The sequence below is a fragment of the Brassica rapa genome, chromosome A05 (assembly GCF_000309985.2).
Source record: "Brassica rapa cultivar Chiifu-401-42 chromosome A05, CAAS_Brap_v3.01, whole genome shotgun sequence".
NCBI lineage: Eukaryota > Viridiplantae > Streptophyta > Magnoliopsida > Brassicales > Brassicaceae > Brassica > Brassica rapa.
This window is the reverse complement of record NC_024799.2, coordinates 986,095-1,000,774: the sequence shown is the minus strand read 5'-3', so window position 1 is coordinate 1,000,774 and position 14,680 is coordinate 986,095. Positions and strand designations below refer to the sequence as shown.

General features: G+C 34.0%; 4 protein-coding genes and 1 non-coding gene across 5 annotated transcripts; all 5 read left to right on the top strand.

Annotated features, from left to right (window-relative positions):
• The first annotated feature begins 2,906 nt into the window (after positions 1-2,906).
• Positions 2,907-5,055, top strand: LOC103866501 (ribosome biogenesis protein NOP53). Its single transcript, XM_009144438.3, has 9 exons — positions 2,907-3,167; positions 3,262-3,434; positions 3,523-3,580; positions 3,658-3,683; positions 3,761-3,844; positions 3,928-4,169; positions 4,253-4,375; positions 4,465-4,734; positions 4,818-5,055. The coding sequence occupies exons 1-9, from the start codon at positions 2,999-3,001 to the stop codon at positions 4,822-4,824; spliced, it is 1,152 nt and encodes a 383-aa protein (XP_009142686.1). The 5' UTR covers positions 2,907-2,998; the 3' UTR covers positions 4,825-5,055.
• Positions 5,056-5,425: 370 nt separating this feature from the next.
• TRNAE-CUC lies at positions 5,426-5,498 on the top strand. Its single transcript has one exon. It is a non-coding gene; the product is annotated as a tRNA-Glu (tRNA).
• Positions 5,499-6,645: 1,147 nt separating this feature from the next.
• On the top strand, positions 6,646-9,771 carry LOC103866499 (desiccation-related protein At2g46140). Its single transcript, XM_009144437.3, has 2 exons — positions 6,646-8,343; positions 8,938-9,771. Exons 1-2 carry the CDS (start codon positions 8,093-8,095, stop codon positions 9,185-9,187), a joined length of 501 nt encoding a protein of 166 aa, XP_009142685.1. The 5' UTR covers positions 6,646-8,092; the 3' UTR covers positions 9,188-9,771.
• Positions 9,772-11,021: 1,250 nt separating this feature from the next.
• LOC103866497 (late embryogenesis abundant protein At1g64065) lies at positions 11,022-12,136 on the top strand. Its single transcript, XM_009144436.3, has one exon. It carries the CDS (start codon positions 11,285-11,287, stop codon positions 11,945-11,947), a length of 663 nt encoding a protein of 220 aa, XP_009142684.1. The 5' UTR covers positions 11,022-11,284; the 3' UTR covers positions 11,948-12,136.
• An 847-nt stretch (positions 12,137-12,983) lies between these two features.
• LOC103866496 (RING-H2 finger protein ATL67) lies at positions 12,984-13,813 on the top strand. Its single transcript, XM_009144435.3, has one exon. It carries the CDS (start codon positions 13,040-13,042, stop codon positions 13,664-13,666), a length of 627 nt encoding a protein of 208 aa, XP_009142683.1. The 5' UTR covers positions 12,984-13,039; the 3' UTR covers positions 13,667-13,813.
• The last annotated feature ends 867 nt before the right edge of the window (positions 13,814-14,680 follow it).

Below are 14,680 nucleotides of genomic sequence, written 5' to 3'. Positions count from 1 at the left end.
GTTTCTACGATATGCCCTTAAAATTATGATATAAGCAAAAAAAAATATAACGAGATCCATATTCATAGATTAATGTTCCACTCGGAAAACGATCATTGGTTTGGTTTCCTACTTATTAGGAAAATGATTCTGATTGTACTTGTAAATTTATACGTTCGATTTATGAACCACCACTATGAGATATTACGTATTACTTACTATTATAAACACAAGCAAAGAGTATACTCTATTAATTTTTAAATCAATTTGACGATATTTTTGTAATGAGAAGGATGCATATGCATCAAATATTTTATATCACCATAATATCAAGACTTTTTTTTGTCATCAACATAAATATCAAGATTTAATTGAGATTTGAGACTTTTGGTAATTTAACATAATTACCAGAATTGTTTATTGTTTTTTTTGAAAAAGGCTTTCTATTTAAATGAATTACCAGAAATGTTAGCATTTTACAAGTATAGATTTAATAGTCAAATACATCATACAACTAAGTCTAACATAACTACACAATAATCTAGACTCTAGAGTTTAGATTGGTTATCCCCTTCATAGAAAAACTGAAAACAATTGTATTCGTTTAATTGTTATAATCTTAGTTGGATACTTCTTATTTCCAGCAAACGTTTTATCATTTTGTAGATGAGAATTCTAGACATACATCGTATAACCTTTTTAGTATTCAGACTATTAAATATCCCTAATATTCATAATCAATGTTTAGATATTCTAATTTTCTTTAAAAAAATTCTGTACAGACAATACTAAAAAGAGTTTTAACTAAGAGTACACAAATCAACATTTTGACATTGCCACTAAATCATCACACATTTGGTAAGCTATCCTTCTTTCATTCAAATCTCAATTAATACTATAAATCATTCAAATTAGTATGATAGAGTCACATGTTTCTACATCATACTAATTTGATCCATTCACATGTTTTCACATCATCTTAATATTAAAAGATTTGTTCAGTCACATGTTTTCATATCAATTTTTACAATAGCACTTTCATATAAATATTTTTCTTACAAGAACATTAAAATTTTGAATAATACAGATGTACTAGTCTTAGAACCATTAATACTGCATACCAAAACAAAAGTCTTGATAAAATGTTAAAATGTTGGATCAAATTAACTATATATATGTTATTACATAAATTTCCTAAAGCTGTTGTTTATACCATTAGTTAATTAATATTTCTTATTGAAAAATAAAAATTCACTAAAATACAACTTTTATATCTGGGGAACTTTTTTAAAATAATATAACTTAAAAAACTGTAATTAGTATATATCCAAAATTAATATCATTTGTCAGTCCTCTAAATAACTTCAATAATCTCACTACAAAAATGAAGTGAACTGTATCACTTAATTTAAATCACAAATTAAGTGACTCTATTTTAAATCATGTATTTATAAATGAGATATATATATATATATATATATATATTATTTAGCATCATTTATAAGATGTTGATGTTTTATTAAATTATTTGGCATCAATTTAATATGATGCAAATTATTTGCATCACCATTTTCAAAGTCATTCATATAAGTGATGCAAAAAAAATTTACATCATTTATAGTAATACAAAATATAAAATAGATGATGCTAAATAATTTTTTTTTTGTAGTGTCTTCACTTGATCGGGTGTGTTAACATCACTGTATATATTTTTGGGTGTAAAATCACTGTATTAACCTTTTTGTAAAACATATTAATTGGCTGATTATTACCACACGTTTAATATACTAATGAAACAAATGGAAGGCATATAACATCTTTTTATGTAAGTAAATTGATAAAATAATTTTATGAAATCTAATTAGTTGACAAAATAATTATAGTATATCGTTGTAGTTTCTTCTTCATGTTGGCACATCAATGTTAAGGACGACTCATTAATTAAACTCCAAGATATAAACACATTGGATGGACCATACGTGGGATTTAGAAGAGACCAAAAAGACAAAATAATATTGAACATATGTTAAGAAGAATTTACAATAATATGTTGTAGTCAGGGTTTAGCAATTTGATCTACCCCACTCTCCTCTTGAATGTGACAAAAGAATCAAATGGGAATTAGGTCACGGGGGCGGCTTTGTGCTATCAAACATCACTCATTTTATTATTTTAAAATATCTTTTATTTTCGATTTGTATAGTATCCGATCAGTAACAAAAAAAAAGTATAGTATCTGATCAAATAATAGAAATTGCTCAATCATTTACATCCTCATGTTTATACATCAGAATACTGTAGAAACAAAATACGCTTCTAATATTCAATTAATTACGACTACGTACACATGTTTTTACATATATGCGTGACGACGTGACGTTTGCATGTCTAGTTGTAGGCTTATAAACTAATTAAGCTAATTTTCACATAATTTATTACGTTTGCATGTCTAGTTGTAGACTTATGAACTCATTATAATTAAGTTTTTTTTCACATAATTTACTTGCTGGAATCCCACGAAAATGGGAGGGAGAACATTTGTTTAATCTATAACAGGAGTAGACAAATACTAGCTACGGATGAAGACTTCACAGAAATAAGAATACAAAGGGACTTTCTAAACAAAAGCTGAAGTTCCAGTCAAGTTATATAGGCTATATATTTGGGACATATGGTAAATATGATTTCAGACAATGTATATACTAGTAAATCACTTGATTTACGTATCAGAAAAATAAAAAAATTATGACTAATTTTGTGTGGTATTCTATATTTATTGTTATGAATCTTTGCCCCCAAAACAAAAAAAATCATTATGAATGAAAGGTTTTAAATAGAGAACACATTAGAATCAAAATCAAACGATGGGCCCATTAGAGCCACTTAAGGCCCATTATGTTTCTTTCTAAAGCCTTACCCTTAGTGTCCTCTTCTTCGAACACATACCTTTCTCTCTTCTCTTTCGTTACTGAACCAAACTCCGCGCCGCCGCGAGAGAGCGCCGGAGAGGGATAGCGAGATGGGTAACAGGTCAAAGAGTTCAAGGAAAGGCAAAAAAGCATGGAGAGCTAACATAAGCACCGAGGACATCGAAGATTTCTTCGAGAAATCCACCAAAGACGCTCTCTCCGGTGGCAACCTCTCCGCCGCTCCCAGCGAGGATCTCTTCCACGTCGACAAATCTCATGGTTCTCCCTCTTACCCGCTTGATAAAATTTGATGGGTCGTTAGAATCTTCACGAAAGTTTTAATTTTTATTATGGTTTTTTTTTTTAATATCAGACATTCCGGTGAAACGGAAGATTGAGAAACACAGAGAGAAGGTTCTCCGGTGCGACAGTGTTTTAAAGAAGAACCCTTTTGTCCAGGTCGTGTCGTCTTCGAAACCCAAGTCGAAGATTAGTAAGAAGAAGACAAACGTTGTGGAAAGCAAAACACTTAAACAAGCTCAAAAGGTGTGACCTTTATAGATCTGAACTGAAGCTGTATTGTCCTTTTTTTTCCTGGGAGCTTATATTCAAAATGATTCTTACTTGTCTGCAGAACGTTGATGACGGTTCTGTAATGACGGACTTGTGGGGTGATGATGATAATAATAACGGTATGTTTAGTGTAATTAATCGTTTTTTTTTAAACCGGTATAGAGATGTTATGATTTAACATTTTGTTTGGTAACAGGAGAACATGAGAAGAATCCTAGAAAGGTAATGTCTCGTCTCCTTGTTCTTGTATTGGTGAAGTGACTCAGATGCGTATTAACTACTTTTCTTTGTTTGTGCAGATTTGGAAAATGACTTCGACTATTCCAGCAGTAGAAGTTGATCCTGCAGGATGTTCATACAACCCTACAGCTGAAAGCCACGAGGTTAAAAGTCTTTACTATGAATATAAGACTCACTGACATGAGCTAGTTGAGTAATTTGCGTTGACTTGTCTCATGTTTTATAGGATATGTTAGCTGAAGCAGTTGCTCAAGAAATGCAGAAAGTTTACAAAAATGAGTTAGGTCCTGAGCCTGTTCCTTTGACTATTGATGGAAACAACAACATTGAAGACGAGGCTGGTCTTTTGAGTGTGTGCAATAGAATAATTAATGGGAAGAGTGCGTACTTTCTTGGTGTGGATAACGGTAGTGAAGGTGAAGAGGAAGCAGACGCTGAGAATGAAAGTTCCGAGGCTGGGAATAATAAGTAAGCTCTCTGTATGTTTCCAGACAACATATACTGTAATAAAGAGTTGGATTTGATGTTGTTTGGAATCTTTTCTACTGCAGACTCGCAAGAACAACGAAGAGGGTAACACGCGTGGTGTTGAATAAGCGATCTAGACAAAAGGCGTTGCGGAAGATGGAGACAAAGGAAAAGTTGAAAGAGAAGTTATCAAAGGAGATTGATAGGTAAGTTTGTGGTTTTTTTTAGTGTATTGATTCACGGTTAATGCATGTTCTTAACTAATGTTCTTGGGTGCATTCTTTCTTTCTCGTAGCTTGCCTAAGATCTTGAAAGAGATAGCCAAAGATGATAAGGAAAAACAGAACAAACTCATACGAAAGAAGATCGCTAAGGAGGAAGTGCTCAAGATACGTCCTCCTCGTTTGGGAAAACATAAGTATGAGGCTCCTCCTGTGCAAGTCCTCTTAACAGAAGAGATGACCGGTTCACTACGTAAGCTGAAGGCATGCTGCACGCTTGCAAGAGATCGGTTCAAGAGCTTGGAGAAGCGAGGAATACTTGTGCCGTCAAAGAACATTAGAAGGTATAAAGCTCTAACAGTGAATGACTAGTGAACAAAGTAGGTTACTTATGTAGATTTCTTACTATGATCAATTATTTGTGCAGGAACTAGGAACAGCAGCTGATTCTGTCACAGCCGACAACTTTTATATATGTTTAAACATTAAGTTGGTTTTAATGTTATCAGTTTTGAGTTTGAGGAAAAAACAAAAGATGTTTCTACCAGTTTCATTACTTCATAGCATTATAACTTGATCTATCTGCAACTTTAATAGATTTACTTGGGTATGTGGCATGTTCCATCAAACGTAGGATCAATGTAAGCACCATTTATTTGTACACACATCTTACAATGGAATCAGATAGTTCAATGAGAAGAAACCTTCGTATCAAAGTTTTTGTTAAAATTCTTCTTAGTTTCAAGGTCTAATATGAAGTATAAATCTTGAAGTTTTATAACTTGAAGGTTTTTTCATGCGACTTTTAGTAGTTTTAGACCCAATAAAATATGTAATGTTTAAATTCTACTAGAGAGTATAGACGCTTGTTGTGATCTTGTACATGGAAACAAGTTCTTAGAGACTTCTTCTTTGTAATCCATCAAGGCTATGTTGATCACTTCTCCTATGTTATAGCATACCGCTTGCAACACTTTGGAGTAACCTGATTGTTGGTTTAGGATCTCTATAATGTCTTTTGCAAGTCAAACAAGGTCCGTCGTAGTCTAGCTGGTTAGGATACTCGGCTCTCACCCGAGAGACCCGGGTTCGAGTCCCGGCGACGGAGTATAATTTTTTAAATTTCGTATTTTATCATAGTAAACTGGATTCCGGTTATGTTAACCAGGAATAGCGATAGGAAGTAGGTTGTCCACGCCTTTAGAAACGACATGGACTTGTGTGATGATCGATTACTTTTACTCTTTTAAAATTGCTGCAATATTATAGGTCGTTATATAGAGCTCTTGACAAAAAAAGTTGTATCTTCTCATCTTAGGCAAACCATGTGGAGCTACTAGCGAGAAACCTATCTGCCATTTCCCTGAAAAAGTGTATAATTCTGAGCCAACTCTTCGCAAGATGGGATGGTTTATCCCCCTCTAACACAAAACGTCAACTGATACAACACATGGTGTATAACGATTAACGTGTGAGGTGGTAAATTTTTGTTGACGTTAAAGTGGCCGTCCAAGCACCTGCCAAGGAAGTTTAGATAAAACAAGACCTGAAGAACGCTTTCCAAATAAAATTGGAGAAAAATCCAAGGGCTTAAATAGCAGCGGTTAATATCCTAGAGAAAAGTTCTACATGACCATGAGTCGGTAGTTCTTAGACTTGAAACACTTCAAATCTATCGACTACGAAAAAGTTAAATTTTTCGGTAAATACTCTATATACTATGGTGGACTAACCACTATAAAATTGATATTTTCTATGGAAACGGATACGAAAAAAATTCTAAACATCTTTGACCTTCACCATATGTTAGTAAAGAATGCAATTATACATTAAAACAGTATTTTTGAATTTCTCAAAATCTATGTGTTAACCTCTACGAAAATATTGAGTTTTTCGGTAAATATTCTATATACTGAAGCCTATGATATTTAGTGTTGTTTTAAAATTTCTAAACACATTCTACATTTATATTAATGTATATTAAACTCACTTTCATGGTACATGAACATCATTTTAATTGTTTTTCAATTAATTTAATAAAACTTCATATTACTTCCTAAATTGGTACACTAACCACTATAAAAGTGATATTCTCTAGAAAAACGGAGACAACAAAAGTTCCAAACCTCTTTGACATTCATCATATGTTAGTGAAAGATGCGACTATACATTAAAATAGTATTTTTATATTTTTGAATATTTCTCAAAATCTATGTGTTAACCTTACGAAAATATTGAATTTTTTGGTTAATGCTCTATATACTGAAGTCTATGATCTTTTGTGTTGTATTAAATTTTTTAAACATATTCTACGTTTGTATTAGTGTATATTAAACTCTTTTTATGGTACATGGACATCGTTTTAATTTTTTGTCAATTAATTTAGTAAAACTTCATAATACTCCCTAAATTGGTGGATTAACCATTATAAAATCGTTATTTTCTAAAGAAATGAAGAAAACAAAATTTCGAAACATTTTTGACCTTCATGATATGTTATCGAAAGATGCAACCAGCGACAAGAAACTGTATCTTCTCATCTTCGGCAAGCCATTTGGAGCTACCAGCGACAAAACTGTCTGGCATTTTTTTGAAAAAAAAAGTATGATTCGTAGCCAAATCTTCGCAAGGTGTGACGGTTGTCCCTTCTATTTCAATCTATAACATCATCATCACTTCCGTTCTTCTAGTGCTTATTGTTCCTTTAGTAATTATTTGCAGTGCGCGGAATCTGCTTTGAAGTTCTTAGGAGACCTAACTCACATATACTTTGTTGGAAATGCTCCAATGGCTCACATGGCTATACAACCTACAGAAGAAACACCTGATTTGCCATCTTACGAGGTAAACAACATAGCTCTAATTGAAAGAAAGAAAGAAAAATGCTCCAATTACTCACATGGCTATACAATCTTCTTTATTTTTTTGTAGAGGTTCTTATTCAGATGTAGTGTAGTAGCAGCATCGAAGTACAAGATAAGTAACTGCGAGGATTTTATGTGGGTAACCAAAGATGAGCTTTTGGCGTTCTTTCCTGAGCATGCTGAATTCTTCAACAACACGATCGTTAGCTGAGTTTTCCTGTTCTCTTTCCTTCTGGAATAAGATAGAAACACAAAACATGAACCGTAAGACATATAACACGTGGTGTATGAAGGTCACTGTAGTAACCAGACCAAACCCATGTCTCTGGTATACACGTGAAGGAATTTTTTGTTGACGTTAAAGTGGCAATTGATATCGGATTATTTGCCCAAAAATAAACGTTTGGTAACGTAGTACACTACTATCCAGCACGTAGTTTTTAAAGACAACTGCTAATTACTTTTGTTAGGAATCAGGATATTAGTTAATATATTTTTAGAGTGAGATTTTTTTTTCTTAAAAAGAAAATAAATTTCGGACATACAAATGAAGCAAGAACGCAGTACGTGTTGACCATGACCATGATCAAACCAAAACAAACGGATCTTTCCTTCGAATATGCATAATGGTGTTTGTATATTATTCCTTTTAAAAATAATAAAAAGATTACAATGATCTTTTTTACAACAAATTATAGGAATATAAATGTCACGCTCCGCAATTAAGGTAATTAATCTATCCTTAAAAAGAAACACAAATCTTATATAATCAATAGAGCCATTAGAGATAAGAAGAGAGATAGAGATCTGATCATTTTGAAGATTATTATAAAAAAAAATGGCATCATCTGAGCAAAAGTTGGTAGAGGAAAACGGGTCGGTGATCTCAAGCTTGTTGGATAAAGCCAAAGGTTTCATTGCGGAGAAGCTAGCTAATATTCCGACGCCGGAAGCCACCGTTGACGACGTTGATTTCAAAGGCGTGTCACGTCAAGGTGTTGATTATCACGCCAAGGTCTCCGTCAAAAATCCTTACTCTCAATCCATCCCTATTTGTCAGATCTCTTACATCCTCAAGAGTGCCACAAGGTTCTCTTCTATTTTTTCAATTATTTATGTAACGTTTGATTTACACTAACCCTTCACCAGACGAATGAAAATTGAGTTTGTTCACTTGTTAATACACAAATCAATAATATAACTACCCATACGTGCATGCTATAACATTTGTGTCACATGCATACATGTATTGTCTTTTTACTGTTAAAAGAATGTATTATTTATTGTCTAAATTTTGAGATCTGTACGTAAAACAAGAAATATAATGGTCCGTTACTAATGCATATGTGTAATGTGTTATAGTTCAATAATTCATGTGCAATCCCTAATGATCTCTAGCAAGACTAGCATCTCTGAGCCCATAACGTTTATCTTTTAGACATAAACATTACACGGCACTAGTAACACATGTTTGCATGGGCACGAGACGATATATTTGTATCTGCATGTAGTCCGTTTGCTTAGGAATATAATAGATTAGATTATATAACAATGTCAGCTGCATCTGCATATACGGATATATATACCAGTGCTTTTTATGTAACGTTAGTACGTTACGCACGCTTCAAGTGTTATGCAGGTTCACTGATCATATGCTAATTAATAATGTTTGTGGTTGCGTAGGACTATCGCGTCTGGCACAATACCGGACCCGGGTTCGTTGGTTGGGAAGGGCACGACGGTTCTGGACGTACCGGTTAAGGTGGCTTATGGCATAGCGGTTAGTCTAATGAAGGACATTGGCTCGGACTGGGACATTGACTATCAACTTGACATTGGTCTAACCATCGACATTCCTGTTGTTGGTGACATTACCATTCCTGTCTCTACTAAGGGGGAGATCAAGCTCCCTTCTCTTCGCGACTTCTTTTAATTTCACCTATTATTTTCTTAATTATAATCCAGTCTTCAATAAAACATAGACGATTGCATATTTCAGTTCTGGAATTCTCTTTTGTTGGTTTTGTTATTGGGTTGTTGAATACTTTTATTGGCTATGCATGTTTTCATGGAATGTGATTTATAATTTTAATTAGATGTATGCGTACAGCCGTAATTGCCTTGTATGAATATGACTATAAAATCTATATCTCAAAAGAATGCTTGGACGTATAGCCGGTTCTGACCATAGTATGAAGAAACATTTGCATTGATTTCTAATTTTTTTCAAAAAATTAATATAGGTAGATTTGATGGCTCTTAAATTATGAAGAAAAATTATTAAAACTTATGTTAAAATGTTTAGGGTTTTTAGTAATTAAACCCCTCAAATAAAGATGAATCGTAAAAAAAAACCCCAACTAAAAATCATGTGAAATAAACCATCAACTTTAGTTCTGTTAACATATGTTACCCTCCGTCTAAAAAACTGTAACGGAGGGTGACATATGTTAACGTTTTATAAGTTGAGGGTTTATTTCACTGGATTTTTAGTTCAGGGTTTTTTTTTACGATTCATCTTTAGTTGAGGAGTTTTATCACTAAAAATCTTTAAATGTTATTAAATTATTTATTATCATTTATACATTGTTTTAAGATTTATAAGCCTTTAAAACTAATTTATAAATTTTAATACATTAATATATTTGTATATTAATTTATACATCTTAAATTAATAATTTTTAACACTACTTACAACTTATTATAACTTTGAAATATTAAATTATTTGATATTTGGCAATAGTGATATAAAAAATTTTGTGTGTTTATATCGTCATTGTCAAATATGAAATAATTTATAGTTTCTAAGTTATATTAAGTCTTAAGTAGTGTCGAGATAATTCATCCATGAAGTCAATCTTTCTATTTAGAGTATGATGCACTTTTTCCTATTTTCATGATTTCTGTCATCCGGCTCATACTTCTTCCCCTCCAAAATAATGCATGATTATTTTTATTCTCATTGATTTCTGAATAACTACATTATATTTTTATTTTCTTGATCAATAATATATTTAAAACATAAAGTAATACAATAAATCAAGAACAATATAGGAAAATAGAAAAGTATGAGTCTGATGACGAAAATCATGAAAATAAGAAAAAGTACGTCATACTCCAAATAGAAAGATTGACTTCATGGATGAATTATCCTCAATACTACTTAAGACTTAATATAACTTAGAAACTTTCAATTATTTGATATTTGAAAATGACGATATAAACACACAATTTTTTTTATATCACTATTGCCAAATATCAAATAATTTAATATTTTGAAGTTATAATAAGTTGTAAATCGTGTTGAAAATTATTAATTTAAGATGTATAAATTAATTTTATAATAGATTAATGTATTAAAAATATAAATTAGTTTTAAAGGCTTACAAATCAATCTAAAACAATGTATAAATGGATAATAAATAACTTAAAACCCTTTAATAACTTTTAGTGATAAAACCCCTCAACTATTTTTGAATCTTAAAAAAGACCCTTAACTAAGTTTTTAACATTATAAACCCTCAACTTATAAACCGTTAACATATGTCACCCTCCGTCACGGTTTTTTAGACGGAGGGTAACATATGTTAACGGAACTAAAGTTGAGGGTTTATTTCACAGGATTTTTAGTTGAGGGTTTTATAACCACGAAAGCTCTGCTCGGACGCTGGTGCAAAAGTCCAACTTGTAATGTGTTGGTAAATTCTCTTTGGTACGAACCGCATCCCCACGCCACCTATACGCAGCTTCTACCTCTCTTCTCCACCAAAATGACCGTTAAATCAAAACCAATTTAATACCATTCTCATTTTTCCACTGCAATAATTGATCCCAACTTTGTTAGTGGTTAGGCCCATTACATTAATGTTCTCATTTTTTTCTGAAGTATTAATGACACATGAAATACAGATGTACATATAAAGTCAACATTCCCCATCACTAAGCTAGTTTATATAATTCACATAACTAGAAGTAATTAATCCGACTCCCCCACCTCCCACCCCACCACACACACACACACACAACCACCATGACCGAACCAGAACATGTTCGTCCGTTAGCTCCGGCGACCGTACTTCCGTTGAGCGATTATCCAGCCACCAACAAACAAGCTCTCCATCGTCGCAGAAACCGAATAAAGTGCTTAATCTGCGTCACACTAACATCTATAATTCTCATCACGATCGTGTTGTCTTTAGTCTTCACGGTGTTCCGAGTCAAAGACCCCATCATAAAAATGAACGGCGTGACAGTCAACGGTCTAGACTCAACCACGGGGACTCAGATCCAACTGTTGGGAACAAACATCTCGATGATCGTCGACGTGTCGGTCAAGAACCCGAACTCTGCGTCGTTTAGGTATTCGAACACAACGACCGATATATATTACAAAGGAACGGTGGTGGGTGAAGCACGTGGGCCACCGGGAAAGGCGAGAGCGCATCGGACGGTGAGGATGAACATGACGGTTGATATTATGATAGGTCGGTTTCTGATGGATCCGAGTTTGGCTCGAGAAGTAAGTGGGTCGGGTCTTTTGAACGTGTGGAGTTACACTAGGGTTGGTGGTAAGGTGAAGATACTGGGGATTGTGAAGAAACACGTAACGGTTAAAATGAACTGCACTATGGCTGTGAACATCACTCGACAGGCTATTCAAGATACTGAGTGCAAGAAAGATATCGATCTTTGAGTTTTCGGTTTCCAAAGGTATACGTTATGAACTTATGATATGTATTCACGCTTTTTTTAAAATCGTTTTATTTCTTTGATTGGATCAGCATGATGATACATTTGTATAAAGTATGTTTTGAACTATTATAGTTCTAATTTTCTCAGAGTTGCTATAGTTTTGAATGGAGGGAGCATGAGGTTTCTGTTATATACTTCAAACATTTTTATTAGATTTTTAGAAAAACTAACCGACTGTTCTAGTACGCTAGTAATTAGCAGTAAACCGATTAGATTAATAGTGTATATCCGTTTTAGCAAACCGAATAACAAGTCTATCTTTTCGATCCGTTGGTCATTTTACTCATTAACCACATGGTTTATTGACCAATCTACCTTTTAATCGATATAAACAGTCTTTAAACAATCACATGCACACACATGTTTGCTAGTTCACGATGTACTTGTATCCAACTGTTAGCTAAGCTTCTATTTTGTCTGTAGTAAAACGATTCGTTTTATATCAACGATCGTTACATTTTCTAATGTTTGTTAAAATACTTATGTGATAAGTTTATACTATATGCTCATTAATCGTTTTTACACCAAAGAGGCAAACGTCGAGTTTAATACGGACGCCAAAGAGGCAAGAACGTTTGACAATTTGCATTGAGAAGCCTAGAATCACACAAATCGAACCAAAACAAATCTCAACGACACAAGACAGCGATTGAGTATGATATACATTTTCTAATTGGACGCATGTCACCCATCAAATACGGAACTGACAAATATGGTTAAACAGTCAATGATACAAGGCTCGAACACATAAAATAAAATGAGAAAATAAAATTTAAAATAATACAGCAAAAGTTAAAAATAATATTCCTTGGTTGGCCACTTAATTAATAACACCAACATTATTAATAAATGCAGAATTTGCAGTTTCCAAACAATATTAAATGCATCTGCAATTTCCACCCACCTCTTCTCTCTTCCCCTAACTAATTAATTAAAATAATATTCCAAAATTTTAAAATTAAATTTTCTCATCACTCTCTCCTTCTTTCTTCTCTTTCTCACACATGGACCCATTTTTCTTCTTGACCATCAAATGTCAACCGCCGCCTCCTCCTCCCCCGTCTTCCTCTTCCACCCTCCTCTTCCACCGTCGCCTCCACACGACTCCAACCACTCTTACCTCACTACTCTAGGCTTTGGCTACTCCATAGCCATAGCTCTCGGTTTCCTCGTCCTCCTCTCCACCGTCCTTTTATCCTCCTACATCTGTTGCCGCGGCTCTCGCCGCCGCACAACCGCCGTTGAATCCACCAGCGCAAGCGTTATACTCCCTCGCGTAATCTTCGTCGCGGAAGAAGATCTTGAAGCGGGTGACGTCAACGTGGGACTTGACCAAGCCGTCATAAACTCTTACCCTAAGTTCCACTTCTCAAAAGAAACCTCCGCCGCGTCTTCCGATGGTTTTGGCAGCGGTGGAGATACGACTTGTTCGATCTGTTTGTGTGAGTATAGAGAAGCGGAGATGTTGAGGATGATGCCGGAGTGTAAACACTACTTCCATTTATGTTGTCTTGATGCGTGGCTTAAACTAAACGGATCTTGTCCTGTTTGTCGGAACTCGCCGCTTCCGACTCCGACGTCTACGCCTCAGTCAACACCTTTGTCGGAAGTTGTGCCGCTCTCACAATATGCCGCTGACCGGAGGAGAGCAAGAAGATGAGATATTTTTACTTAGATCTATATTCGCCTAATTACTAGGGTGTATTATTATTATTATTGGCTCCGTTTCATTACAACTTCACTGATTTGTAATTAAAAATTCCATCAAAAGAGGAGTTTGCCATTAATATCATCGAAATGAAATTCATTTTGAAGTCTGAATGATTTGCTTTCACGTGTTTTACCCGTTGTTGACGTAGCGATTTAAAATCTAACACACGGTCGTAAACTGTGACATGAGTTTGAACAGTGTAACGTTAGTTAAATATTAGTACTAGACTACTAGTAGTAGATATTTTTTTGGTTGTAGGAAAAGATGTTTCTAAAGCTGAGAACAAAAAGAGTTAAGGTTAGTAGTAGCATGGGAACAAAAGTATGGTTTATTCATGTAGACTAACTTAGTTTTATAAATGAAATAAATATTTTAAGATATATTTCCCTAGACTTATTTAAATTTTCTTTATAAACTGTATGATAGGTAACATAGTTACGACTGGTGCGTTACAAACGCAGATTGCTACATGCTTAAATTCCGACTAAGTGTTGACTTCAAGTGAATCTGATATCTCTTACGTGCCTCGGACGCCCTTGTTCTATGGACTATATATGGTGGCCGATAGCTGGAGATGTTTTTCTTCATAAGGCGCACGTTAGTCATCGAACGTGAGGAGCTTGCGTGATGTGAACATGTGTATTTGAAAATATTTGTTTAGTCATAAAGACTGTGAATGCGTTAATTGTTGTTAATTGACTTAGAATAGTCCACGAATTCGCTTCTATACCTCCCCGCACTATCTGGTTGAAGCTTTATTTTCTCATTTTAGTGGTAAAATGCATTTGTTAATAAGTAATTAACCACGCTTTGATTTTGATTACATGGGTCCACGTATACACTTTACATTTCCCATAACATTCGACCTACACGTAAGCCAGTGACATGAGTGTTACGTCGTGTACCCCTCCCTCAAATCAGGTTTCCCCTAAGCAAAACGACGTCGTTCGAAACCCATAAATT

Bases quoted from the DNA above. Each gene is read 5' to 3' on its own strand.
- LOC103866501 (XM_009144438.3), top strand. From the start codon at position 2,999: ATGGGTAACAGGTCAAAGAGTTCAAGGAAAGGCAAAAAAGCATGGAGA. The intron at 3,581-3,657 runs GTATGTTTAGTG...GTTTGGTAACAG, and splicing joins TGATGATGATAATAATAACG to GAGAACATGAGAAGAATCCT. The intron at 3,684-3,760 runs GTAATGTCTCGT...TTGTTTGTGCAG, and splicing joins ATGAGAAGAATCCTAGAAAG to ATTTGGAAAATGACTTCGAC.
- LOC103866499 (XM_009144437.3), top strand. From the start codon at position 8,093: ATGGCATCATCTGAGCAAAAGTTGGTAGAGGAAAACGGGTCGGTGATC. The intron at 8,344-8,937 runs GTTCTCTTCTAT...GTGGTTGCGTAG, and splicing joins ATCCTCAAGAGTGCCACAAG to GACTATCGCGTCTGGCACAA.
- LOC103866497 (XM_009144436.3), top strand. From the start codon at position 11,285: ATGACCGAACCAGAACATGTTCGTCCGTTAGCTCCGGCGACCGTACTT.
- LOC103866496 (XM_009144435.3), top strand. From the start codon at position 13,040: ATGTCAACCGCCGCCTCCTCCTCCCCCGTCTTCCTCTTCCACCCTCCT.